This window comes from Silene latifolia, chromosome 11 (assembly GCF_048544455.1).
Source record: "Silene latifolia isolate original U9 population chromosome 11, ASM4854445v1, whole genome shotgun sequence".
Lineage (NCBI taxonomy): Eukaryota > Viridiplantae > Streptophyta > Magnoliopsida > Caryophyllales > Caryophyllaceae > Silene > Silene latifolia.
This window is the reverse complement of record NC_133536.1, coordinates 198,753,135-198,778,177: the sequence shown is the minus strand read 5'-3', so window position 1 is coordinate 198,778,177 and position 25,043 is coordinate 198,753,135. Positions and strand designations below refer to the sequence as shown.

Here is a 25,043-nt window from a genome sequence, read left to right as displayed (position 1 = left end):
TAATTCTAGTAATGTTTCTTAATGTGCCTTACTACAGCGAGGCTATGGTGTGTACTGAGTGGATGGAAGTCACACGAGCGACTTTATCTACGCTTAGACCGCGTCAGTGGGTTATGGATCAAGTAAGTAGACTACTATCAGCGTTCATTTCATTGTATTATCTGTAATCTTTTATTTCATTCCTAATATTATTTTTTTAGGTGATTGATATGTTTGGGATTAGGACGACACTTCATCGACCAGATCTTCTGTACTTGTCATCGACTGTCATCGTGGTTAGCTTTGAACTTGTTTTAATATTCAAGTATCTTGATTATCCCAAATTGATATGGTTTGTAAAATCACCTTTTGTGGTATGTAGAACTGTACAAAGAAGAAAAACCCTTGTATTTGGAATCAATACATCAGTGGGACATACAAACCGGTGAATGGTGCCACAATCCGAAAGGTCTGGTCCCTCAACAATATTTTTTTTTTTTTTTTTTTTTTGTGGCGGACATGTAGGGCTGTAAATTGGAGACTAATCTTTATTATATCAGGTTTTTATACCGCTGATCAAAGACAAACATTGGTGGGCTTGTATATGCGATATGGAGAGTAAAACGAATTACATCCTCAACTCAAGCGCGAAAGTACAGTCTTATGATGTACATAATACAACCATAGACACGGTATTAATTATTTGCCTAATCTAACCCTTGACAGTTTGTGAATCAGAGTATATAAAACATTTTTAGTGTACAATCAGTATTAACTCGAAACATTTTCAGGTGGCCAAATTATCTCCTATTTTGGCAAGTAGTTCCCCGTCATATTATCCCATGCGGTTTCTGCACTCTCACAGGGTTATAACTCTCAAAGTTCCTCAACAATCAAATAAGTAAGTTATTCCCTAATGTGTCCGCTTTACGGAAATTAAATATTGTTTACTAAATAGTTGAACACTATACTACATTCAGTTTTGATTGTGGAGCTCACGTGTTGAGGTATTTGAGTATGTTGGACTGTGAGCTCGGTGATTGGCAGAATCCAGACAATTATCAGGTAAGAAACAAGTTGAACAGTATACGTACATGAAATCTGTATTTGAAACTGTGTTGTTCATTAATTTCAACTATAATTTCTTACAATTGCAGAGAATGCCAGATTTTCGAAAGTCTGTAATGATGCAACTACTTTCATGGGATGCTGATGTGACCATAATTGGCGCATATTTAGCCCCCGAATTACCATTGTTTCCATGCTTTTTAGTGCCTATTTGGGTCATTTCTTATCTTTAGTTCTTTGTTTTGCATATTCTTTGAGATTTTGATCCCTTGGTAGGAAAGGAGTAAGAATCTTGCATTTTCATGGCAAAACGAGGCTAAATTGATTGTATTCAATGACCAAGCATCAAGAAGAGACAAGACTAGAAGGCCTTTGTACATATCATAGTAGAAGAACAATGTTGAGAAAAGGATCCTTAAGTCCCCGAGGAAATCCCCAAGGAATTTATGAAGAAAAGGGAAGAAAAGAAGAAGAATTGACGCTGAACTACAATCCGAACGGATTGTACCAAATCCGCCCGTCCATCCAGCCCAATCCGAGCGTCCCACCTTGGAATCCGCTCGGATTCCCCCTCACAAATCCGAGCGTCTTGCCCAAGGATCCGCTCGGATTCCTCAGCCCAGATCCGGCCGTCCCGACTCCAATCCGCACGGATTTGATGACAAAGACGATTTTCATTCTTCAAGCTACGAAAAGAGAAGTCCTTCTCTCAGAAAATACCGGATTCTCCTTGCTCAACTTAAAAAGTGTAATTACTAGTTTAGCCCTTAGTTAACCCTAATGCATCCTCCCTAATTTTCACTATAAATACCCCATTAGTCTAATTAGAGGAGCATGTTCTTCTTATCAATAATTAGTGTAGTTAATATCAATCAAATCTCTCTTCAATATTGTAATCAAGTATTAATCAAGTTTTAATCCAAGTTTTAGTTCTTTAATCTCTCTCTTGTTCTTCCTTTATTTTGGGTAATTGAAGATTATTTGGGTTATTATTGGGAGATTGACAACCTCTCAATCTAGGATTCAAGTACTTCTATTATTCTTGCTTTATTATTGGAATCATTAGTAGGTATAATCTCTTAATCCCTTTTTAATTATTGTTAATTACTTTCATTTATTCATCATGTTTCATTATGTTAGTATGATTGACAACCTTTCTAGCATGATCAATATGATAATGAGTGAGTAGTCTCTTAGCTAGGGTTTAATGGGTGATTAGGGAAACCAACATGGGGAATGATTCATGCTTAAATCAATATGCTTTCATATCTTATTTGCTTGCTTGTTTTGATCTTAATACATGCACATGTTATATTTGATGAAATGCTAAGCCTATGCATCCTTGCATTTACTATCATCTTCTATCCTTTCAACTTGACTTGTAAGACATAACCCAACTCGAGTCTTGTTAGACCATGCATGTGTTGAGTAGGAAAGATTAAGTCGACTTGTAGGTGTTGTACAATCTAATCGATTCGGCTCCGGGACCCAAACTTTCCTAGGATTGTAAGATATAACCCAACTCAATCCATCACAACAATAATTGCTTGCTTATAATTTGAGAACATGTTTGTATGATCATATCCCATGAATCCCCTATGAACCCATGACACCCTAGTGCCTTTAATCAATTGTTTACACCCCTTATTTTATTCATCTTGCTAGTTTATTTTCATTGCTATTTTTAGTTTAGTGACCTTCTACACCAACTCAATTTGTGACACCCCTAGACACTACTAGTTACAATAGAATTCTCATTTCAATACCCGTCCCTTGGGATCCGACCTTTACTTGCCTCTTTACTAATTGTAGAGTTGTTTGTGAAGTATAAATTGTGTTTTGTATCGACCATTGACCAACGACCACATATGCTTAATTGTGAACACGAAATGGCCTCGATCAAAAATGGCGCCGTTGCCGGGGACGGTGTTTAATTGATTTAAGATTTCTTTTATTGTTTTTAGTTGTGTCTTTTTCACCTTGGGGAAGTAAAAACTCCTCAAGGTTTGTTCTAATTGTTTTCGAGTTGTTTGATATTTTGCATGCCTAGAAGGTTACAAAGAGATTTGTTACCTTTTGACCGTGAAATCGAAAGAACCTTGACGAATAATAGGAGACTTGTTAGGAGGAATTTGGGAGGTGTTGGTGAAGTTGTTCAACCCACTAGTGAGTTTGTCAATCCTTTCGCAATAGAAGGAGAAGAGAACCCATTAAACAATACCACACAAAATCCACCTACAATGCCTAAATTCTCGTCACACTCTATACCCACCGAGGAGAATCTACCAAATGGTACTCCTACCCCGCAACATCTCACCGGTAATTTTATTGCCAAGTCCGCCTTCATCCAACTAGTTGAGAGGAGCCAATTCGGGGGATGCCTAGTGAGGACCCTCATTCTCATATGGAAACCTTTTGCGATTATTGTGATGCTATCTCTCAAACGGGCGTGACTCAAGACCAAATAAGATGGGTCTTATTTCCTTTTTCGTTAATCGGCACCGCAAAGCAATGGTTGAAGGGCCTTGATAAGGCCACCCTTGGAATAGATTCTTGGAAGAAGTTAGCTCTAGCTTTCTACAAAAAATTCTACCCACCGGAAAAGACTAACATGCTAAGAGCTCAAATTACGGGCTTTAAGCAAAGGGATGAAGAATCTTTGTATGAAGCTTGGGAGCGGTTCAAAGGTATTTGTCGCTCATGTCCTCACCATGGACTTAGCGAATGGTTTTTAGTGCAACAATTTTGGAATGGTTTATATGAAGATTCAAGGAACATTCTCAATATGGGATCAAATGGAATGTTCACCGAAGTTGATGACAATCAAACATGGAACAAGATTGAGGAAATGGTGGTCCATAATTTACAATATAGTAGACCTCGCAAGGCTACTAGAGGAGGAAAGCATGAAGTGGACTCCGTTACTCAATTGGGTGCTCAACTTAGTGCTCACATTGACACAATCAACTTGAAGTTTGAACAAGCTATGGCTAGACTTGAGGAAAACTCAAAAACATCAAAGCATCATGTCAATGCCATGACGGCATCCTCATCAATCCCAAGTGGGATATGTGAGAATTGTGGAACTTTGGGTCATGACCCAAGTGAGTGTAGGGGAACAACCGAACAAGTTAATGCTTTCCAAGCTTACAAAAGTGGTACCCCTTATTCAAATTTTTACAATGAAAACACCAAGTTCCATCCAAACCTCTCATACAAAAGCCAAAATGTTCAAAACCCTCAAACAACATACACTCCACCACCCATGAGAAATCAAAATCAAAGACCCTTTTACAATCAAAACCAAGGTTACCAAAATCAAAATCCATACAATCACCAAAATGACCAAGGTTTTGATGTCCAAAAAGCGGTCCTCCAAATGCAAAAGAATCAACAAGAATTTTTCACTCAAATGCAAAAAGATAGCCAAGCAAAGGATACCACCATCAACAACATTCTAGCTCACACCAAGATGTTGGAAACACAATTGACTCAACTAGCATCTTCAAGCTCACAAAGACAAAAGGGGCAATTACCACCTCAAAGTAATCCCCCTAGACATGAAACGGTTAGTGCCATTCACTTGAGAAGTGGTACAAGATATGAGGCACCGAAGAAGCAAGTTGAGGATGAAGTTGTGAGAGCTAGTGAGAATGAAGTTGTTGTGCAAGGTCCCAAAGAAGGGGAACCATCAAAAGAAGAAAGTTCAAAGAAAAATGAAGACAAGGCCAAAGAAAAGGAGCCCATTGTGATTAGACTTCCTTTTCCAAGTCGTCAAGCCAAGCCCAAATTTGATGATCAACTTGGAAAGTTCATGGAAATTGTGAAGAACTTAGAAGTCTCAATTCCTTTTACGGAATTAATCAATCACGTACCGGCCTATGCAAAGTACATGAAAGATATCCTCACAAAGAAGAAGTCGATCCGGAAACTTGAGACTATCGCCTTCACTAAGGTGAGTAGTGCAATACTTCAAGGGAGTTCACCTCCAAAGTTAAAGGATCCGGGAAGCTTCTCAATACCGTGTACCATTGGCGACACAACGATCAACAAAGCCTTATGTGATCTAGGGGCTAGTGTGAGTGTCATGCCATACTCGGTAAGTAAAAGGTTGGGAATGGGAGAGCTTAAATGCACCAATATCACTCTTCAAATGGCCGATAGATCGACGAAGACACCATTAGGGATATGGGAAGATGTCCCCGTGCGAATTGGGAAGTTTTTCATCCCGGTGGACTTTGTCATTGTTGATATGGAGGAAGATTCCAACATTCCAATCATCTTAGGAAGACCTTTCCTACACACCGCGGGTGCGGTGATTGATGTGAAACATGGAGAGCTCACTCTAGAAGTGAGAGATGAAAGCATAACTTTTAATCTTGACAAGACCATGAGAGCTCCTCGTTTACATGAGCCATGTTTCATGATTGATCATTATAGCCGGAAAGATGAAAGGAAGAAATCGGAACTCCAATGGAGGAAGAAAATTGAAGATGCTCCATTCAAAGAGCAAGTGAATTGTGACAAGGAGAGCTTGCAAAGCTCATCAAAATCAACCAAGGAAGAAGAGGATGGCCTCATTGGCCAAGAGAAGAAATTGGGAGAGTTGTCTCCATCTAAGCAAGAGATTTTCAATGATCAACTCAATGAAGTTTGTGGTCTTTGGGACGACGAATTTGAAGGGATCTTTAATCCCTACATTGGGCATGCCATCGATCATGATCAACAACAAGGGGCACGGTCTATTGAGGACCTCTACCATAACAATGAACAAGCTTTTGATTACTTCTTCAAGGTGTTGAGCAACATCAACAACACCTTGGACATGCCCCCTTGACATCTCATCAAGAATGAGAGTTTGGTGGAGTCCTCCCTAAACCACCACTTGTAAATATTTCTAACTCCCTAACTTACATTTCAATTTCTGTATTGCATTTTTTTGTCATTTTTGGATTTTATTTACTTTGATCAAAATAATTGTCATGAAAAGAGAGAAGTGAGGGAGGGACTAACAATTTTAATTGATGTGTAGTGCTTTACCTTAGTGTGGGGATGGCAATTGCCTAGGCTATTCATGCCTTGGTAAGTGCCCCCACAATGAAGAACACAAGATTTGAAAGAAAGAAAGAAAGAATGATAAGGGATTGCGTTTGTGCACGGGTGGACCTGAACACGTGTACAACAGAGAAGAATCCGAGCGGATTCCTGATAATCCGCCCGTCTGCAGCAAATCCGAGCGTCCTGCTGAGAAGACGCCCGTCCTGAGCTGAGCTGAAATTGCAAATTTCTTGACTGTTAGAGAATCCGAGCGGATTTCTGGAAAGACGCCCGTCTCACAGAATCCGTCCGTCTTTTATACAAGACGCCCGTCTTGCAGCTGAAGAAAACAAAGAAATTTCTCTGGACTGAAATCCGTCCGTCCTGCACAAAATCCGCCCGTCCCCCAAAAAGAATCCGAGTGGATTCCCCAGAATCCGCCCGTCTCTAGGCGGGATTTTGAAAATTTTGAAGCTGCAGAATCCGCACGGATTGCGCCCAATCCGCACGGATTGTCCCTGCGTTTTGAAATTGTCGACTTCTTTATAACCCACCCCACCTTCATTTATTCATTCATTCATTCACAAACACTACCCACAACATCAAAACCCTCATCCTCTCCATCACAAAAACAAAAACCCTCAACAAAATCCACCAAAATCAAATCAAACCATCCTTCAAACAACAAATCAATCACTCCATCTTCAATAACAATCAAAACCAAGAACAAAATCTTCAACCTTTGAGTCGATTTTTGATTTCATAAAGGCAAAGCCTTTCACCTTCAAATCGATTTGGGCATTCTACAAATTGAAGATTTTTGATTCTTTTCTTGGTTAGTTCATCAAATGGCAAGGACAAAGGGTGCAACAAAGGCAACAAAGGCACCAAAAGCAAAGGCTCTCTCTCAAAGGCAAAAAGCTCTCCAAACAAAGAAAGCTTTGGCAATGGTGGTAGCAACACCAAACTTGGAAGTGCAACAACAACAACAACCTTCTATGGGAGCATCACCTTCTACTCTGGTAATCGATCAACTCTTGCATTATCCGGAGGTAACTTTTATTTCCGATACCCATAGAAAGACATTTGCCAAGTTTTCTACGAAATCAATTCAATCCACCAAATTCATATGTAAAGATGCTTTGGAGAAATTGGGTGTTCTTGAACAAACAAAAGCCTTTTTCAATGCCATGGGTTTGAAGAAATTGTTTGAAACAAAGGAAGTAACATACCCCTCCCTTGTCTTGGAATTCTTAAGTTCTTTAAAAGTGACAAAAGTTGAAAATAGGGAAAATCTTGAGTTTCGTCTAGCTAACACTAGTAGACGCATTACCTTTTCGGAATTGGGTGAAATTTTGGGTCTTAGCGATGAAAAGAAATATCATAAGCAATATGGGAAGTATGACCCCGAGCCTCTTTGGGAGGCAATCTCCGGGAAGAAATTTGATGATTTTCATGCTTGTCGTGCTCTTTTGGTCCATCATCCGGGCATAAGAGTATGGCACAAAGTTGTGGGAAATACCATAATTGCTAGGAAAGACACCAATCATTTCACAAGACTTGATTTTATTCTCCTTGAATCGGCTTTGAATATTGGAAGAATTCATACCAAGCCTTACAATTCTTTGAGGCTATTGGTTGATAGATGGCTCCATGTAGATAGTGGGAAGAAGGGTACAACCGTTATTGTTAATGGCGGCCTAGTCACGGTCCTAGCAAAGCACTTTGATCCTAATTTCAATAAGGATAGCAAGTACAAGGCTAAGGAAGGTGGCCATCTTATTGATATGTCTATCATGATTAACAAGTTCAAGTGGGTTGCTCACAATCCCCTTGACACCAAGTATGGGTGGCTTACTAGTGAGGCTCGATCATTCACTTTACCCGCGAAGATTTGTCGTCTAAGTGTCCACCGGACCAACTATTTACTTCCCTATCCGAAGAAGCCGAGTACATCATTCAACAACAAAAGGGTGATCATGAAACCCCCTCCTCTTCCATTGTTATACCGCCTTACCCCTTTGTGTATGAAGAGTTCAAACCGCAAGGAGTTGAAATTGGGAAAGACTATGTCACTCTTCTTATGCAAGCAATGCACAAGCAAGCCTATGAAGATCGGAAGAATGCATATTTGGCTCAATATCCTCCCCTCTTACATTTAGCTAGGCAAGGACTCCTTGATCCATCTTGTCCTTTGCCTAGTTGGGCGGATAAAGAAGCCTTATTTCCGGGTGCATCTAGGGACGTGGTGGAAGACAATGAGGTTGTTGGAAATGGTGAAGAAATTGATGATAATATTGAGGAAGAAGCAAGTGGAGATGGAGAAAGAGATGGTGAAGATGATGATGAGCAAGATAATGAAGAAAGTGATGAAGAAAGTGCCAAGGAAAGTGGCAATGTGACCACTTCTCATGAGGGAAGTGATGATGATGATAGCATGATGGAAGACTAGCCTTGGAGACTCCTACACTCCCATGGTTTGTCTATATCTCTTTGTATTTTATTTTATTTTGATCATTGTTGGTTTAGTCCTAGCAACATCAAAGGACTCACACCTCGGTTCCATTGAGGTGTTCTTACTTTATTGTTCCCATTTTTGAAAATCCAAAATGACAATCTAGTTTCATGCATAGCGTAGTGTGTGCATGAACTACCCCAATGCTTTGACATTAGCAATAGTGTCTTATTTGGTTTGGGGAAGTTGATGCATACACAACGGGAGGTAATCTAAATTATCCTCTCCGTCATAACAAAAACCATGCATCATGTAGTATAGCTTAGTGTAGAATTGCATTTAGTATAGAAATCATGCATCATTTTTGCATAATTTCCATCATTTTGGCCATTGAGGACAATGCCCATATTAGTGTGGGGATGGGAATTCTAACACTTAACTTTTATTCAAAAGCCATAAAAATTGAAAAATTTCAAAAATCATAAAAATTGAAAAAATTGAAAAACCAAAAACAAGTTCATTTCCTTTGTATATATTGTCTTGTATATATTGTGTTTGTTTTATCCTTGTTCACTTTGATTGACTACGCCACATCCGAGACATGAGGATATTGAAGACCGCATGGTATGATCTTTCCAATCTCCTTTTTCCTCTTTATGTTAATGACTATGTGGCTTTATTTTGATTGATGCGGTAAAACAATGTGAACTTAGGATTGCATTTAGTTTATATGGCATATTAGTTGATAGAATCATTTGCATTAGGATGTGTATATGCTAGTTGCATGATTAGAAAAATTTTGCGAAACCGTCTATTTGAGAAGCTTGACAAGTGTATATAGGCCCTAGTAGATGCTTTTTATTCTTAAGACTTTGCTTGTTAGAATGCTTGTAAAACACCCTAGGATGTGTCATGCTAGTATCCTTTGACCCATGGTTTAAGGCCTAGTCAAGAGTACCTTGTGGTGTGATAACTCCTTGGCTACCGTTTATTCCAAGGTGACCCTTGAAACCATGCATACTTCCATCATTCATCCATGTTCTACCACATTTTTGTCATCAAAGGGAATGGGCACAAAAAGAAATCAATTTGAGTTCAAAGAAATGAAAAGTGAAAGAAAGTTTGCAAAAATGCATCAAATGAAAAGAGGAGCAAAAATAGAACTCCTAAGCTTCAAATACAAGGCACCCTCGTTACTAATTGGGGTGACTTTGAAAATGTTCAAAAAGAAATGCAAAAAGTTGTCAAGTGTTGAAATGCCAAAAATCAAAAAGAAATGGCAAGGAAAGTGTTCTCAAATGTCAAATGCCACAAGAATTTGGGGGGAAAAACAAAAACAAAAGCAAACTCCCAAAGTGAAACTCAAATATCTATCGATCCCTTTATCCATCGTATCCATTTTTGTGCATGGTAGAGAGGGGACGACCCTTCTTCTTGTCTAGGCAAGAGGGGGAATTCCGCGATCCTCCAGTGTTTCTAACACCATAGGGAGTCTACTCTTGACAAAAGCATTTAACGATTGAGGACAAAGGTACCCTAGCTTGACACCTTTTGGAGGTGATTTATTGGTATCCTTCTAGGCCTAGTAGTTTGAACAAATTGCATCTATGAAGGATTGTGTACCCTTGAATTGCTTCCCTTGTAGATAATTTCCGCCACTTAGATGAGGAAAGTGGCTATTCTTTTTGTAGATGCATCCATTATGTAATTTTATGTGCTTTAATGCTTGGATGTGTCGCCATTTTGGCAAGACCCACCTTGCCTTGCAAGAAGGCATCCTACCTCATGGTTGTCTTGTTGTGAGTTGAAGGGGCGGAGTGAGACCCGCTAATTGTCTCATATCGGCTATTATTATTAGGTTAGGTTAGTATTGGTCCTAGTCTTTGTCACCTCTTTACTCGGGACGAGCAAAGGTTCGGTTTGGGGATATTTGATGTGACCATAATTGGCGCATATTTAGCCCCCGAATTACCATTGTTTCCATGCTTTTTAGTGCCTATTTGGGTCATTTCTTATCTTTAGTTCTTTGTTTTGCATATTCTTTGAGATTTTGATCCCTTGGTAGGAAAGGAGTAAGAATCTTGCATTTTCATGGCAAAACGAGGCTAAATTGATTGTATTCAATGACCAAGCATCAAGAAGAGACAAGACTAGAAGGCCTTTGTACATATCATAGTAGAAGAACAATGTTGAGAAAAGGATCCTTAAGTCCCCGAGGAAATCCCCAAGGAATTTATGAAGAAAAGGGAAGAAAAGAAGAAGAATTGACGCTGAACTACAATCCGAACGGATTGTACCAAATCCGCCCGTCCATCCAGCCCAATCCGAGCGTCCCACCTTGGAATCCGCTCGGATTCCCCCTCACAAATCCGAGCGTCTTGCCCAAGGATCCGCTCGGATTCCTCAGCCCAGATCCGGCCGTCCCGACTCCAATCCGCACGGATTTCAGTACAGCACGATTTTCATTCTTCAAGCTACGAAAAGAGAAGTCCTTCTCTCAGAAAATACCGGATTCTCCTTGCTCAACTTAAAAAGTGTAATTACTAGTTTAGCCCTTAGTTAACCCTAATGCATCCTCCCTAATTTTCACTATAAATACCCCATTAGTCTAATTAGAGGAGCATGTTCTTCTTATCAATAATTAGTGTAGTTAATATCAATCAAATCTCTCTTCAATATTGTAATCAAGTATTAATCAAGTTTTAATCCAAGTTTTAGTTCTTTAATCTCTCTCTTGTTCTTCCTTTATTTTGGGTAATTGAAGATTATTTGGGTTATTATTGGGAGATTGACAACCTCTCAATCTAGGATTCAAGTACTTCTATTATTCTTGCTTTATTATTGGAATCATTAGTAGGTATAATCTCTTAATCCCTTTTTAATTATTGTTAATTACTTTCATTTATTCATCATGTTTCATTATGTTAGTATGATTGACAACCTTTCTAGCATGATCAATATGATAATGAGTGAGTAGTCTCTTAGCTAGGGTTTAATGGGTGATTAGGGGAAACCAACATGGGGAATGATTCATGCTTAAATCAATATGCTTTCATATCTTATTTGCTTGCTTGTTTTGATCTTAATACATGCACATGTTATATTTGATGAAATGCTAAGCCTATGAATCCTTGCATTTACTATCATCTTCTATCCTTTCAACTTGACTTGTAAGACATAACCCAACTCGAGTCTTGTTAGACCATGCATGTGTTGAGTAGGAAAGATTAAGTCGACTTGTAGGTGTTGTACAATCTAATCGATTCGGCTCCGGGACCCAAACTTTCCTAGGATTGTAAGATATAACCCAACTCAATCCATCACAACAATAATTGCTTGCTTATAATTTGAGAACATGTTTGTATGATCATATCCCATGAATCCCCTATGAACCCATGACACCCTAGTGCCTTTAATCAATTGTTTACACCCCTTATTTTATTCATCTTGCTAGTTTATTTTCATTGCTATTTTTAGTTTAGTGACCTTCTACACCAACTCAATTTGTGACACCCCTAGACACTACTAGTTACAATAGAATTCTCATTTCAATACCCGTCCCTTGGGATCCGACCTTTACTTGCCTCTTTACTAATTGTAGAGTTGTTTGTGAAGTATAAATTGTGTTTTGTATCGACCATTGACCAACGACCACATATGCTTAATTGTGAACACGAAATGGCCTCGATCAGATGCAAATACTAGAACGGTACAGTCCCGGTTCTTTAATAACTTTTGCATATCAAATCCCCATTGATTCATAGTATCCGCGATATTTTGAATAGTAGCGAGTCATGCTTGTCCGTGTATATATTTTGAAATATTTTACGTGTTTTCTGATATAGGAGTATAAGTAGCAAGATGTGCTTGTCTATGGTGGTGAGATGATGTGAAGCAGGGAGATCGTTCTTCAGTGTATGCTTCTCTGGTTGGGAATTTATTCTTCATGATTGTTTTTGTGAGTGTGTAGTAGAAACGGGGCAGCATTTATTCTTTTGCTGTGAGTTTTGGGTGTTATACAGTGTATACTTACTTATCTCTGGTTGGTTCGTCGGAGGCATTTGTCCCTTATGCGTGGAATTTAACTTGTGGTGGATACAATCAAGTATTATGTTAGTATAGTATTAGATGGTATATGCAGGATCTATCAAGTATTCTAGTGAATATGTTATTAGTCATTTAGTTGGGTGCTAATCTGCTTATTTAGTAGATCTCCTTTTGTAATAGTTGATTTTAATCAATGGAATTGATTAGTCGCTTGAATTTGTGAAATTTGACGTGGATGATATTCGGAGGTGGATAATTGAGATACGAGGACGAGGATGGGGAGGAGGATGTTAATCATGGTTAATTAATGTTTCTGTAGTGATTAGTGGGATGTTTTGATAAGTTATAGTAAGAGTTTGTGAGGTTGGTGGTTAGGAAAGGTGTTATATACAGTTGAATAGAGGGTTAAGTTTGGACTGTTTTTACTTGTTCTATTAAGGTGATGAAGGCTCCAGCCTGGAGGAATTCCTATTTTTCGGGTTATTTGGATTTGGTGGTTCTCGGTGTCTTTCACACGAAAACATACATCACACCTGAAATCATTTACTCGTCCTCGTATCTCAATTTGACGTGGGAGAAAGGCTATTTTCCTGTTTCGTGACGATGTTTTACCTCTTGTATTCACAAAATAACGTCTATAATTCACAATAATTCATTTTATATAAGCCATATGATTTATAAAGCGTCTGATTCGCAAAATGAGACCTGAGATTCACAAAAGAATGTCTGAGATTCAAAAAAAAGACGATATTCACAAAAGATGGATTCACAAAACAAGTCGACAAAATGAGACCTGAGATTTACAAAAGAATGTCTGAGATTCAAAAAAGACGATATTCACAAAAGATGGATTCACAAAACAAGTCGATTCACAATATTAGACCTCGGATTTATATATTGTCATTCACACGGTAAGATTCATGAAATAACGTCTATAATTCACAATAATCCATTTTATATAATATTTAAATTGTGTCATTCACAAAATAAGACCGTTTAGCCGATCGACTAGTTCCTTTCTAATAAGATTACGAATCTTCCTAATAATCGCGAAAATTAGACCCAGGATTCACAAATTAATACCAACAAATAAGATTTCCAGGTCTTTTGTATATATTAAGATTTAAGATTCATAAAACAACCTCTTACATTCACAAAAGAACCTCTCAGATTCACAAAAATAAGATAAACAAATAAGATGTCCATATTTTTGGAAACCAATAATATGTTGCCAAACTAAAAGACTGCTCCTTTCAAAATTGTCAGTGTCTTCTTCAATCATCATATCTATTTCTCAAGGCTTAAGAAGACTCTTTCCATCATTCTTCATCCTCATCCCCTTCCTCTTCTACTTCTTCGTCCGCTAGCTCTCCCTACGTAAAAGACAAAGCTGGAATTAGAAAGATGTTTACAAACATTAGATGTACAATAATAAAAGTGAGGATCATGCAAAATTGGGTGACACGGCGTAAATCACATTCATCTTATATAAGCCAACTGTTGTCATTTATGTTACAAAGTGAGGAATTATATCAGGTTACTACATACAATCAGTCTCATTTCTGTAATTCACAAATAAAGATATGTGATTCACATAATAAGACCCAGGATTCACAAATTAAGACCTGGGATTCACAAAGCAACCTCTGGGATTCTCAAAATAAGATAAACAGATGAGATGTCCAGATTTTTTAGGAAACCAATAATACGATCTAAGACTCACAAACCAAGGTCGAAACAAAACCACCTATTTTGAATGACATTAACCTAACTTAAACCATTTTTGCCACTCCAACAGATAAATAAAATACTTGATTAATATCAGATGTAGTTGCGTAGATGAATACAAACCTGATTCACTGGAGGAAGGTCTGCAAAATCATATGGACAATTCCTTTTGTCGTGGTTACCCTTGCGCTTACAGTTAGCACACAACCTTTTTGCTTTTTCCGCCTTCTTGATTGCCTTATTTTTCTTGCTCACCAACCGTTTACCACAGCCTTTGTTCCTAGACACATTAGGCGGTAAGATGTTGGTTTCTTCCGGAACCTTGCGGCCCAAAGTAGAAGCTCAATCTGTTGTTGTTTTGTCAACGGTTGAGTGTTTCCCTCTAGTTTTGTCATGAATTCCTTGATTAACTTGGCAAACTCTCTCACATCCGACTCTTCTTTCCTTTTGAGCATACCAACGATTAATGAATCTCAGACCACACCACCGACATTCCAATCTGTTTTGTCTTTGGTATTGTTGTATTTCTCTAATAGATTCCCATTCCAATCATAAACGTCACTTTTGAGTGCATTCTTGCTCCACCTTTGCAAAATATATTTATCAGGTATGTCCTTAAACTTTCCCGAACAAACCCAAATGATGTGATTTGCATAAAATACCTCTCCTTTCAAACAGTTTACATGTGCACCTTACATCATTCGTGCTTTCTACCGCACTCAACCGCAAATTTTAGTCCTTTCTTTGCATCCTCAACTAACGACACTTCAAAGTTCGTCACAGGATTTGGCGGAGTGTATCCAACCAAACTGCAGGTATTTATTGAAAGCTTCACCTGGTTTTGGAACTCATAGAACATCGCATGGGTATAGCTTCTCACTGCTTGTGTCTCCCATTTTGACCCATACAAAGTGTTTCGGGATTGAATTCGCATTCTCCTCTTCACGGAGCTTCAAAGCAGTGCTTTTGGTGGTCGGTGGCGCTTTCATAGCGAACCAAGAACTCGTTAATGTCCCGTATTTGTTTTCAAACCGCTTAAAGAAACTATTAGCACTCTCTGACCTTTGTGTAGTTCGTAGTAAACCGCCCATTGGCACATTTCTGAAATAAGCGGGTATCCATGTGTGTCTATCAGCGAACTTCCCATTCAACCACGTATTGTCTTCCAAGGAGAAATCGTTCATGACTTTAAGCCACTTCTCTTCAAATTCCCGGGCTCCGGTCATCGTCCCATACAACACCGTTCGACGGGTTAAAAAGTCGGTATCTCTACAAATTTTACTCCCAACCTTGTCGGTTATTTTCTTCATGATGTGCCACATGCAAAACCGATGTTTCGTTGTTTTGAACTTAGCTGCAATGAACAAAATCAAATTATCGACCGTCACCATCATTTTATAATAACTAAATTCATGCAGTTTCACATAACAAAGTCATACGATGCACTATTATGTAAATCTCAAGTCTTATCCTCAGATTCAGACTATAAATCATATAGCTTATTTTGTGAATCCTACAGCTTATTTTGTAAATCTGGGGGGTTATTTTGTGAATCTCATGTCTTATCCTCGGATTCAGACTATATAAATTTTGTGCCTTATTCGCGATATAAGTACGTGAAACATATATTTACCCCAGTTTCACACATTCATGATCTAGTTTGGCATAATAAGCACTACGATTCACATAAACAAAAAACCAATCAAATTATTACAACCATCATATTTTATGAGGTACGATTTGCAAATTTCAGAAACATACCTGGAACTGCTTTAATTATTCCTGGGTCTTCGTCAGTGATGATGTAGTTAGGCTCCTTCCCACCCATAGCTGCCAGAAACTGGTCAAATACCCACATGAATGAATCCTCGTTTTCATGTTCTATAAGCGCACATGCAAATGTGATTGACCTTTTATGATGGTCAATTCCCGTGAAAGGCGTGAACGTCATGTTGTACTTGTTTGTACCATAAGTTGGGTCGTATGAAACTCCATCCCCAAACAGAGCATACGCTCTTTGCATGTCACAATCCGTCCAGAAAATCCTTGTCAATGCGTTCTTGGAATCTTTTTCATAAACAAAGTGGAGCCCTTTTGTTTCAGCTAGGGTGTCTAAGCGTGATTTGAACATTTCCCCATCATCATTTGTTCATTAGACACTTCATTTCCCTCGAAAATTTTTGAATTGCTTGATTTGTTGCCCCGACATTTTGAAAACCACCCAATTGTTGAGTGCATAGTTGGTGTGTTAAGCTAGGACCAACATTTGCTTTTGAATGGCTGACAATCATTTGCATATGAAATTCATTGATATTTTCAGCAAGTTTCTCAAATTCCTTATTTTTCACAACATCAAGCGGGTGATTGTGACCCTCAATAAACACGTCAACCATGTACTTGTTCTCATGGAACTTGAACTTTATCATTCTTTGGACAGCCCCACCTTCTAATCTTTGTTATTCTTGTGGTTGACCCTTTGTTGGAACTCTCTGCCTCTCCTCCACCTTTTTTCACCCTACGTTTAGCGGCTAGTTTTTCGGTTTGCTCTTTGTACCACCTATTTTCGTTATTTCGATGCAACGGATTCATCCGCCTTTTTCGCAACACCAGTTAGGGCAGGGGTCGTCTTTTCTTCTTATTACAGCCTTCCCGATTGCAAACCATGCACTTTGTTCTGATAATATCATCACGAAACCTTTTGCTTGAAGATTTCCTTGATTTAAACCCACAAGCAACAACAGACGTTTCATAAAAAAGCATCGCCGAGTCTAAGTCAATAAATGTTTTCCCAATCATTTGGTGTAAACTTTTCATCAATCCTATTTATCCATCGTTGGCTGCCACTCGGTGTGTAAGTTATAAGAGTAGTAGGTGTGGAAATAGTTGGTCTTTGTAGGGCTTGTTAAAACAAAAGAGAGGTAGAAGCTTCACCGCAATTAACATTGGAATCAACAATTGAAAATTGTAGATTCACAAAATAAGCCAAAAGTGCAAGATAGGAGATTAACAAATAAAGTTCCACAATATTAGCATATAAGGTTCATAATCTCTGCCACAAACCAAGTTTCAGGATCTTATAGTCTATATTTCAATAAATAACCTACTAGATTCAAATAATTAGCTCTTATATTTACAAAATAAGCACTCTGATTCACAAAATAGACAATGTTAAACAATCTTTGCCACAAACCAAGCTTCATAATCTTATAGTCTATATTCACTAAATAACCTATCAAATTCACATAATTAGCTCTTATATTCACAAAATAAGCTATCTGATTCACAAAATAAGGAGAATAGCAAAACAAAGCTCAAAAAAATAACATCTCAAATTCATAAAAGATTGATGTTTCTTCGGTTCAATTAGTAAGTTTTGCCAAAAAGAGCAACATAGGAGATTCACAAATCAAGTTTCACAATATTAGCATCTAAGTTCCTCTGTCACAAACCAAGTTTCGGGATATTAGTCTATATTTTCAAAATAACCTCTCGGATGCACAAAGCTAGCTCCTAGATTCGCAAATAAACCTCTCGATTCACAAAACCGGACCAAAATAACGTCTCAAATTCATAAAATAGGGACAAAACAAAATACTGTTGCAATAGCGAGTCTTATCAGAGTTTGTAGTATCGGGAGTTAGACTGCAACATCGGCAGGAACACTATAATAAATAGGACGAAATTGATAAATTTTGATCAAATTCAGGATATTATAGCATACATTCACGAAATAACTTCTCAGATTTACAAAATTCACTCTTAGATTCACAAAATAACCTCACATATTCACAAAATCAGGATAATAGCGAAAAAAAGGAGATTACCTGTTTCAATGACAATATTATCACCGATTCATCGTAATGTCGTAATCTCCATTGAAATTGAAGTCGCAACGTCAATTTGAGCCTTATTAGCTCTTATATTAACAAATAAAGTTTCACAATAATAATGTTTCAAATTAACAAAATAGTAGGAACACCATAATAAGTATGACATCGACAACCATAGATAAGAAAGCATGCAATATTGCGATGCAAGACAATTAAAGCATTCAATGGTGCGGACTTGTGCAAACTTTTCAGAATTTGTCATCTTATTTAGTTTTGTGTTTATCTTATTTTTATCAGATTCAATAAATAACTTATCAGATTCACATAATTAGCTCTTATATTCACAAAATAAGCACCCTAATTCACAAAATAGACAATGTCAAACAATTTCTGCCACGATCCAAGTTTCGGGATATTATAGACAGTTTATATTTTCAAAATAACCTCTCAGATGCACAAAATTAGCTCCTAGATTCGCAAAATAACCTCTCAGATTCACAAAACCAGAACAAAATAACGTCTCAAATCCATAAAATAGGGACAAAACAGAATACCTATTGTAATAGCACTATTATCGAGAGAGTCGCTAACGAGATCTGTAATCTCCATTGCGATTAGACTGCAAACATCGTGATAATACCATAATAAGTAGGGCGAAATTGATTATTTTTGATCAAATTCAGGATATTATAGCCTACATTCACGAAATAACTTCTCAAATTTACGAAATAACTTCTTAGATTCACAATATAACCTCACATATTCACAAAATCAGGAGAATAGCAAAACAGCTTCATAAAATAGCGAAAAAACGGAGATTACCTGTTTCAACAAGCATATTATCCCGATTCGTAATGTCCGTAATCTCCATTGAAATTAAAGTCGCAACGTCAATTTGAGCCTTATTAATGAATGAATTATAATCAATTAATGAATGAATTAACAAAATCAACAAATTTTACACCGCGAATGACGAAATTGCTCAATTGCTCAGTTTTGATCGAATTCAAACCCTAAACTAACGAAATACTTCAGTTTTGATCCTTATAAATTTACAAAACAGTTCGATTTTGTTCAAATTTGATCATTATATCATCAATTAATGAACGAAGTTAAGAAAATCAATTTTTCATCAAATAATATGAAATTACCTGGAAATTACCTCGAAATCTTCTAAGAAATCGATTAATTTGATGAATTCGCCTCTTTGATTGTCAGAATTTGATTAATTTGATGAAATCGTCTCACAAATTTGATGATATCGCCTCTTTGAAATCGACGCCCAAATTGAGTGATTTTGTATAAACGCACAAACTCAGTAGTTTTGGAAGGAAAGAATTTGGGCCTTTTGTTTAGATTAGAGAGAATAAGGTATTTGGGCTTTTTTTTAGATTAGAGAGAGAAAGTGTTTTGGACCAAATGAAAAGTTTCTTGTTGACCCCTAATTTTCATCCTTGTTTTTTCAGTCCAACATTACAAAATCAGCCCATCCATGTATAATGCAAATCAGTCCAAGGTAGTAATTTGGTGAGATCGGCCGCCTCGCCATAATAAGGTGCCTCACCGGATCCGGCCTATATATATATATATATATATATATATATATATATATATATATATATATATAAGATCCTACCAAGAGACGATACCTATATATAGGAAGAGGCAATTGCACTAAAGTTGGAAACCCTTGTTACTGTGATACTGTTACTATAAGCATTTACAACACAAAAAGATACTGTAACAACAACTGAAAAACATTTTGTGGAATGCTGGTCAGTGAATAGCTTTCAATGGGGAGTCGATAGGGTTGTGTGTGTTCGTTAACCCGGGTGAACCTAATATACTAGCCAGTTCGGGCAAGTGAGCAAAAAAAATGATGCAGAATGCATGTATATGATCTCATGGTTTATGCATACATGAAAGCACAAAGTGATGCATAATCAACCATATTTCAGCCTATTAATGTCTGAAGCACTTAAAACCTTCCCCCAAACGCACGGCTCTTAGTTGCCAGCTATTATTGGCTTAACACCATAACATTTTGTGGAATGATATTGTAACACTGTAATTTCTGTGTCATTGTAACACACAAGTACAACTATTGTAACACATAATCATTGTTATTGTAACAAAGAAATTTCTGTGTCATTATAACACGGAGGTACAACTATTGTAACACATAATCACTATTTTTGTAACACAAAATTTTCGTGTCATTATAAGACACAAGTAAAGCATTTGTAACACATAAACACTGTTAGTGTAACACATATTTGTTGTTATTGTAACACATATTTACAATGTTGTCGTTCATAACTATTAGTTTTGAAGTACGGCGTCTATTAGCTCAAATGGTAGAGCATTGTGCAATGACACAAGATGTGGGTTCAACTCCCATATAGACGAAATAATACAAATTAAAATCATAAAAATAATATCTCCGATCCTCTTAATACGATAATGATATACTCCCTCCCACTCAACATGATGTTTACACTTTTATTATTTTTGAGGAGTATTTTAATCAAACGTAAACAATTTGTTGAGTGAGAGGAAGTAGATTTGTGACGATAATGGTGCTCTTGTGTTACAATAATGGTGTTAACTGCGTTACGATAATGGCGTAGATGTGTTATAATCAAATTGTAAATGTGTTACATTATGATAATGGTGTAGATGCATTATAATAAAATCATAATTGTGCTACGTTAATGGTATAATTCAGGTACTATATAATGTAATTTGAAAAACTATCGACAAAGAGAATACACACATGAACATAAAGGAAGCCCATGTGGGATTCGAACCCACATTGTTCGCATAATTATGCGATGCTCTACCAGTTGAGCTAAAAGGCTTTATACTATGTTTAATTAGTCAAAGAATGTGAACAACTCTAGGTTATAATCCAAAAGTTTACATCATAACTATTGCAAATGTTTCATAAAAGATGAAAACTCTACAATAAAATTCCGTGAAGACGATAGGCCGCCTAATAAGTGTTTCGATTTTCTTCCACATCGTGTCTGCTACTTTACACAAATTGACACAACTGTGATATATAATTCGTCACCTAAGGTAATTGGTCAATTGGCATCTTATTGCATTTAAGAAATCTAGAATAAACAACAATTTCAACTACGATATTCTGATGGATACATAGAATTGATCCAAGAGACAACTCATAAACAAAAGTTTCTCTTAACAAAAGGATTAATGTAACAGGTGGATAGTTTAATGATACATAGTATAAGACTATACACAAAAATTGCATTGTCCAAACTCCAACCAACACAATCATCATTGTAGCATCGATACAATACATTTAACATATATATAAAACCATAGTAGAGTGTTGAAAACTACAATGAAACACCAGATTTTACCAAGAAAACAAGTTTGTTACGATATCTAATATGTGTTACAATAACTATAACGTGTGTTACAACACTAGCATAGTACAGGTTATAAAGTTCCCTTTGATCACGAAATGAGGAAATTATCGATAGATTCATACAACTTAAAACTCATTTAGCATAGAAAAAATAGAAGATCGAATTGAAAATAACGACATTTTAATGTTAACAGTATGACCAGTTGTCGTCAGTCGCCATCCTTCAAACTGACCTGAGAATCATCCGGTTTATCCAGATTAACACAAAAAATTAGAGAAAAAAACACTTAACAGAAAAATCAAGAAGTTTACCCAATTAATCATCCAATTTCTTCAGGCTAGTGCAAATAAAGGAAAAACATCAATCGATGAGAAAAATCTACATAAAAATTGAATTATAATTGCAAGTTCTAAGCAACTCACCAATTCCAGAATATTATTTAAGTATACCTAATTCTTGAGATATATATTGAGGCAAAATCTTCATCGCAAGGGTAATTCAAGTGATTCATACACAATGCCGCATAACTTTCATTACTTGTCCTTTGCTTCGATTTAGAGCAAAATTATAGAATATGTTGAATAAGTTAGGGTTTTAACAAGAACGACGATGAACGACTAACGGTGAACAATTGATAAAGCAAATGAAACGATGAAAATTGATAGAAAAGAATTGTGAATTTTTCAACAAGATTCGAATTTGTAGGATGAATTATGAGAATATTGTTACAGAGAACTAGAAGTTTTATCCTAATTAAGGGGGTGTTTGGTTCACGCGTGGGTATGGGTTTGGAATCGGGAATCATACCAGGGTGGTATTGGGTTGGAACTTGATACCTCATACCTTGTGTTTGGTTCAATTTTGGGGGGTATGGGGTTAGAAATCAATCAAAGCTAAAAACTCTTCAAAATACAATATTTTTAATAATAATTTTTATACTATTAAATCATGTAGAGAAAATTTAATCAAATAAATATATAAAATAGTTTTTTTACAATTGTTTTTATCACTTTTTAATATTTGTAATTTGATACCATGGGTATCAATCTCATACCCACCCCCCTCCCTGGGTATGAGAAACCCATACCTCATGGGTTTGAGGTATGGGTATGAAACCTTCAATTTTGTCAAACAAACACATGGTATGGGTTTGGTTCATTCCAAACCCATACCTCATATCTCTATTGGGTGAACCAAACACCCCTAAGAGAATATGATAGAAGAGAGAGAAAGAAAAATTAAAGAATGAGTTTCTGCGTATGAGGGAGACGCTGGGTATTGCCGCTATGACACGTGGCTTAATCTCAGGCGTTGTTTAAGTTAGATCTGACGGCCTAGAATAGAACGCAAGACTCATTTAAGAAGGGTGTACTCACATATATATATATATATATATATATATAAGATCCTACCAAGAGACGATACCTATATATAGGAAGAGGCAATTGCACTAAAGTTGGAAACCCTAAACTTTGAGAAGTGTCGAATTTAATAAGGTTAGTTCCTAATTTTTTATATCCCTTGCTTTGTGTAATTTAAATTTAATTAATACTTGAATTTTACTGTTGCTAGTACATGTACATGGCTTTCGATTGGGCTGCATTGCCTCTTGATATTCTGGGTACCATTGCACTAAAGTTGGAAACTTTTAAAGATTTCATTACGTTTTCCGTGGTATGTCGGTGCTGGAATCATGCTTCCTCTTTACTAAAGCACCAATGGAGGGCTACACCATCCGTCCCATGGCTTTTACTTGTTGAAAACACTAGCAATAAACCGAGTTGTGTTCGGAAGATTCAAAAGCAGATTAGTTGTTACAGATTGAATTTCCCTAAGACCTTTGGAGAAAGGTGTTGGGGATCACCTTACGGTTGGGTTGCAGTCGCTAAACGCGACCTCACCATTCAATTATTCAATCCAATCACAAAGGCAAATATTAGTTTCCCATCTTTAGAAACCATCGCGGACCTACACAAATATAACCCCGAAGATTTCAAAGATTATTATGATTGGGTTTTGAGGACTTTTTTGAAAAAACTTGTTGTGCTAAGAGTGTCTCAAAGTGGTCATCACGAGTTTGTTATTATTCTACTTTCTGATTTTAGCAAGGGCCTAGCTTTTGCTAAGCATGGTGATAAGTCGTGGACGACAATATTGATCAAGGAAACAGGTGTTACGGTGTATGATGTTGTGGCTATGGATGATCATGTATTTGCTTTATATGATGATGGAGCCATTGCGTATTGGAGTGTCGATGAATTCTACGGTCTTAATAAGATCGTTAAACCGATGAATTACTATGCAGGTGAGCATGGGATTTTCGAACGGTTTGATGTAAACAAAAGAAGAATATATTTGGTACAATCAAGTAGTGACCTCCTCATGGTATTAGTATTACATGAAGAATATGTCCAAGCCTATAGACTTAATCCTCAAGACAAAGTTTGGGAGGAAATCAAAGATTTGGGTGACGTGGCGTTGTTTCTAGGTGATAACTCATCTATGTCTGTTTCTCGAGCACATCTCAAATGTTTGCGAAGTAATTTTATATATTTTACCGATCAAGAAAGTCCGTTTTGGTTAATGGTGGTTCAACTTGATCTTCATTTTAACTCACACTTTCACATCATATATAATCGTATATTTTATAAAGATGATGATATACGTTCCTCATTGTGCACGCCCACCTGGTTTATTCCTCAATTTTAATGTCGTCTTGGGGCATTGTATTATATTTGGCAGAGGCAAAAGGGTAAGTGATGAGGCATCGCGTCTTTTGTTAAGGTTTCAAATGAAAAGAGTAAAAATGTTATACTCCATAGTACCTTTTTTTTCTATCCTAAATACGTTGTTTTGGTAAGTTATTTTTTCCTTTCTTTTTCTTATTTTAATAAATTTAGCGCTTCAGTTTAAAAACTAGTTAACCGTTTTTGTTATGTTAGAATCGAACATGTATCCAGTTATTTCTCAAATCCGTCGCTCGGTTGACCGAACCAGAATATAACCGAATTAAAGATTTGGCCAGTATGAATGTAAAAAATGTAATTATATATTTGGAGGACGGGGGAATAGATCACTCAACATCTCTGTTACCTAACTTACCTTGTAAGGTAAGTGCAATCGTTCCAACGTTATTTTCTAAATTTAAATACGTAATACTTTCTTTGTCTTAGGTCATCGTATTATACGATGATATAGTTCCTTATTGTGCACACCCATCTGGTTCATTCCTCAATTTTAAAATCGTCTTGGGTCATCGTATTATACTCCGTATATGGAAGAGCCGAAAGGGTCATAGATGAGGGGTCATTTGTTAGGGTTTCCTCCTCCTCTTCATTTCTCCTGTTCGGTTTTTCACCAGGGACGTTGACACGCCTAAAATGTCGCACTTAAAGACGGCCAAATTAACAATTTATATACCACTAAACACACTAATTAGCACTAATTATAAACTAGTAAAATAGCAAGCAAGGGATCGAACCCAAGAGAAGATGGGTTTTG

General features: G+C 36.9%; 3 protein-coding genes and 1 non-coding gene across 4 annotated transcripts; 2 read left to right on the top strand and 2 right to left on the bottom strand.

Moving 5' to 3' along the window:
* The first annotated feature begins 351 nt into the window (after positions 1-351).
* On the top strand, positions 352-12,624 carry LOC141614637 (uncharacterized). The gene is made up of 6 exons (XM_074433383.1): positions 352-448; positions 540-671; positions 771-880; positions 960-1,044; positions 1,137-1,193; positions 12,562-12,624. The coding sequence occupies exons 2-6, from the start codon at positions 591-593 to the stop codon at positions 12,622-12,624; spliced, it is 396 nt and encodes a 131-aa protein (XP_074289484.1). The 5' UTR covers positions 352-448; positions 540-590.
* On the bottom strand, positions 3,659-3,765 carry LOC141616544 (small nucleolar RNA R71). Its single transcript, XR_012530885.1, has one exon. It is a non-coding gene; the product is annotated as a small nucleolar RNA R71 (small nucleolar RNA).
* A 2,538-nt stretch (positions 12,625-15,162) lies between the features above and the next one.
* Positions 15,163-16,265, bottom strand: LOC141614636 (protein FAR1-RELATED SEQUENCE 5-like). The gene is made up of 2 exons (XM_074433382.1): positions 16,076-16,265; positions 15,163-15,668 (listed from the first exon to the last, which is right to left on the bottom strand). The coding sequence occupies exons 1-2, from the start codon at positions 16,263-16,265 to the stop codon at positions 15,163-15,165; spliced, it is 696 nt and encodes a 231-aa protein (XP_074289483.1).
* Positions 16,266-23,123: 6,858 nt separating this feature from the next.
* LOC141614634 (F-box protein At2g17036-like) lies at positions 23,124-24,251 on the top strand. Its single transcript, XM_074433381.1, has one exon. It carries the CDS (start codon positions 23,124-23,126, stop codon positions 24,249-24,251), a length of 1,128 nt encoding a protein of 375 aa, XP_074289482.1.
* The last annotated feature ends 792 nt before the right edge of the window (positions 24,252-25,043 follow it).